The 3809-nt window shown below is 55.3% G+C and overlaps 1 protein-coding gene across 1 annotated transcript; it reads left to right on the forward strand.

Moving 5' to 3' along the window:
• The first annotated feature begins 825 nt into the window (after positions 1-825).
• On the forward strand, positions 826-2943 carry LOC133890978 (uncharacterized). The gene is made up of 2 exons (XM_062331646.1): positions 826-2085; positions 2489-2943. Exons 1-2 carry the CDS (start codon positions 990-992, stop codon positions 2518-2520), a joined length of 1128 nt encoding a protein of 375 aa, XP_062187630.1. The 5' UTR covers positions 826-989; the 3' UTR covers positions 2521-2943.
• The last annotated feature ends 866 nt before the right edge of the window (positions 2944-3809 follow it).

The following is a 3809-nucleotide window of genomic DNA, read 5'->3' on the forward strand; positions in this document are numbered from 1 at the left end:
TGGAGTCTAGTAGGAAAATCGTGTGAGGGATCACGCTAGGTTGTTGGAGTAGGAGAGAAATTTGGAGATATGCATGGAGCATCGTAGTGGTGAACGACGAGGGCGCGCGATGAATGGCATGTCTGACCGAAGAGCAATTTGAGCCGCTCATGAGGCGGAGGGAGTCGGGGGCGATGGCAAGGGCGTTGCCAGGCTTGTTGGCGGCGACTGAAAGGATGAGGAGGAGGGTGGCGCTGAAGCGGAGCGTGATAGGGGGAGGGCGGGGCCATGGATCCGTGGGAGGAGATCGGCGATGGCGGCAGCGGGAGAAGAAGAATGTCGCGCATTGAGGCGTGGTTGCGTGGGGAGGAGGCACATTGGAGTGGGGCGGCGAGGACGGGCTAGCGAGTCGCGACGTACGAGGATCCAGTGTAGTCGCACCTGAAGGACTACACGCAACCGTGGCCGTTCGTTTCGGCGATGGTTTAGATCCTTTGCTACAGTACTTTTTTCTACAGTATTTAGCCACCGCTGCTCGTTCAGATCGGATCCGGTGGTCGCAGTGCGACTGTACAGGAACCCGTCCAAGTGGCGGACACGGGTGAGAGCGAAGCCTATAGGGACAAAGGAGGCGGAGGTGGAGGTAGTGGCGGAGGTGACGGGTCGGCGGGAAGTGTTGCGAGGCGGGGGCCAGGATGAGATGGGTACTGGAGTGAACGGTTATTTGGCGCCCATGTGTTGACGTGGATGGATGGGGGGAGCAGAACACCGGACGAAGAAAGATATAGTATGACTTCTTAAGTGGTAGAGTCAGAGAAGTAGAGATTTTAAATCTTTCTGGATGCCAAGCGGAAACTAGTCCTGTTGGGCCCCACCTGGTAGAAACTCCTCCCAACCTGGTTGAACCCGATCAACGGATCAAGTAGCAGCGACTTATTTCAGTTCGCATTCGCAACGCTTCGTCCTCATCTCGCCCCCACCCAACAAACCCGACGCCAACCGGAGCAATTATGGCTACGCCTCCGCCGCAACGCCGTCGCCGCGGGCCGCCGGTGCGGCTCCACGACGACCTCATCGCCGAGATCCTCATCCGCATCCCGCCGGACGACCCCGCGCTCTTCTTGCGCTCCTCGGCCACCTGCAAGGCCTTGCGCGGCCTCCTCACCGACCCCGCCTTCCTCCGCCGCTACCGCGCGCTCCACGGGACGCCCCCCCTGCTCGGATTCGTCTTCAACGACAGCGCCATCAACGACGACGACCCCGACTTCGCGCGATTCGTCCCTACCTCCTCCTTCCGCCCGCGCACTCCCGACCACGAGGATCTGTACGCGCTCGACTCTCGCCACGGCCACGTCCTCTTCCACACCCTCCTCTCCTATTCGCGTGACGGGGCTCTCATCGTGTGGAACCCCATCACGGACGAGCAGCGGGAGCTACCCTTCCCGGAGTTCGAGTTCACATACTGGAGCGCGGCAGTGCTCTGCGCCGCGCGCGGCTGCGACCACCTCGACTGCAACGGCGGCCCCTTCCTCGTGGCCTTCGTCGGCTCCACCTATGAAGGGATCATGTGCGCCAGCACTTACTCGTCGGAGACCGCCGCCTGGAGCGACACGATCAACGTTGAGGACTCCGATGTCTTCGTCGACCTTATGAAGCCGGCCACCCTTGTGGGGAATACGCTCTACTTCACCACTATGTACAGCGAAGAAAGAATCCTGGAGTTCGACCTGGACCGCCGGCAACTGTCGTCCATCAACCCACCGGTCGCACGCCTCGACAGCAATGTCCTCATGCCGGCGGAGGGCGGCGGCCTGGGCTTCGCCCGTATGCATGGTTCCCGTCTCTGCCTGTGGGCGAGGGAGGCTGGCCCCAACGGGACTGTGGCATGGGCGCTACGCAGATTCATCGAGTTCAATACACTTGGTCGTGCCTCCTTGTCCTTTAGGCCACCTGATGTTGTTGGCTACGCGGAGGGACTCGATGCCATTCTCCTCAGGAGCGGTGCTGGCGTCTTCGCGATTGAGCTCAGGTCACGCCGTATCAGGAAGGTGTCTGACTGTGTTAACATGCAGACTGCTATTCCCTACATGAGCTTCTACACTCCAGGTATCACTGCTCTAGTAGATCTTAACAGCTTCCATGTTCTTGCTCAATTGTGATTTTCGCGTATTTAGCCAAATTGCAGCAATTTTAGTTTGTCACATAAATACGTGGATGCTGGTATCTGTGCGCATGAACATCACGTCTATGAAATTGGGAGGTCGCAATCTCATATGCACTGACTCAATCCCTACCTGCTTTGCGTTTGGTTCAATTTGAGATTGGTTATTCTTGAAATTGGCTTGATATAACTAGTAACTTGTTTATCCATCTTTCTGGTATCTCCCTTATGGCCAGTCCGAAGCACACACTGCAATAGAACCCAGTAAACAAATGGTGAAATAGACCTCATAGGCTTGGATCTTGAGCTATTGCATAGTAATAAGTTTATCAATTGTATCTTTTTCAGATAATGCTGCGGGCTCATCTTCGCCGCCATGAGGACCCCGAGATTCATCCATTGTCATGCATGCTGCTGATTCCTGGCTGAGCTGATTCTTTAGGTTGTTTGTTTTCAGTTAGGCAGTTCAAGCAAGAAAAGAGTTAGTAATCATGCTTTAGGTGCTTCTTCGTTTACAGTTGTGCACTTCTAGTAAGAAAAGAGCGAGTCATCATGGTCAATTAGTTCTCTCTCCTTGCTGAAATATTTGAGATTGTGGTCCGAGATGTATGTCAGGTTTACATTTCAGCTCCTGGGAGCAAATGCTCATTTCATGCTTTGGCAAGGCTACTTGGAACTGATAGATTGGTTGTGTCCCTTTTTCTAGAAAAATGAACCTGTGTGATTTTGTTTTAGTATCATTTCACTTCCATGTCTGAATTTTGTTTCAGAATCTATTCAGGCATACAAATGGAATTGGGAATATTGAGTGACAGTTCATTTTCATTACACTAGGTGAATTGATACTAAAATCGTGCTGTTGGCTTCCAACAGAGCTGATGCTGTAGGGGCTTTGTTTTCAGTTGTGCGTTTCCAGCGAGAAAAGAGTTAGTAATCATGCTTTAGGTGCTTTGGTGACGCCCGTTCATTTTGTGCGCGGCCCAGTTCAGCTCGTCGAATTCGGCCCAACCTCTGAGCACAGCCCAACCAATCTCCTCCCGTGCTCTATCGCCGACACCAAGGCCCCACTCGTCAGCGTTTTCTTCTCCACTCCGTGCCGCGCCCGCTCCCGCAACCACCGCCCGATTTCGCCAGCACGCCCCGCCCCACGCGCCCACATCCGCGCAACGGTAGCGCTTGTCCCTCGCCTATAAAATCCCTGCAGCATGCCACCGTTTCTCTACCTCAAATCGTCGAAATCCACCGATCACAATAGCTGCGCCACCGAGCTCGCCGAGCAAAATCCGCCGCGCCCGAGCCATCCCCTCCGCGTCTAAGCGCACCACCAGCATCGTCGGAGCCTGTGGAGCTCATTTCATCACTCGCTGACATCTCTCCGTTGCCGGAACCAAGCTCACGCCGATTGCCGGTAAGCAACTGCCGCCCCTCGCCGTCATCAACTTATTCCGAAGCCTCCCGCGGTCGATTGACACCTTCTCCGTCACCACATGCCTCCCAGGAGCCTCTCCCTACCGTCAATTTCATCTTCCCGTCGCCACAGACGTGAGTTTGCCGAGCTCCAACCTCCGCCGTCCGCTTTTACCGTCGCTGACCACCGTTAGGACTCCCCCGGCCATCGACAAGCTCACGGTGAGACTCCCCGTGCACCCCTCTTTTATTTTCACCACTC

This window comes from Phragmites australis, chromosome 14 (assembly GCF_958298935.1).
Source record: "Phragmites australis chromosome 14, lpPhrAust1.1, whole genome shotgun sequence".
In the NCBI taxonomy this organism is placed as follows: domain Eukaryota; kingdom Viridiplantae; phylum Streptophyta; class Magnoliopsida; order Poales; family Poaceae; genus Phragmites; species Phragmites australis.

Excerpts from the sequence above, each read along its gene's own strand:
- LOC133890978 (XM_062331646.1), top strand. The coding sequence starts at position 990 with ATGGCTACGCCTCCGCCGCAACGCCGTCGCCGCGGGCCGCCGGTGCGG. Across the intron at positions 2,086-2,488 it reads CATGAGCTTCTACACTCCAG|ATAATGCTGCGGGCTCATCT; the intron begins GTATCACTGCTC and ends TATCTTTTTCAG.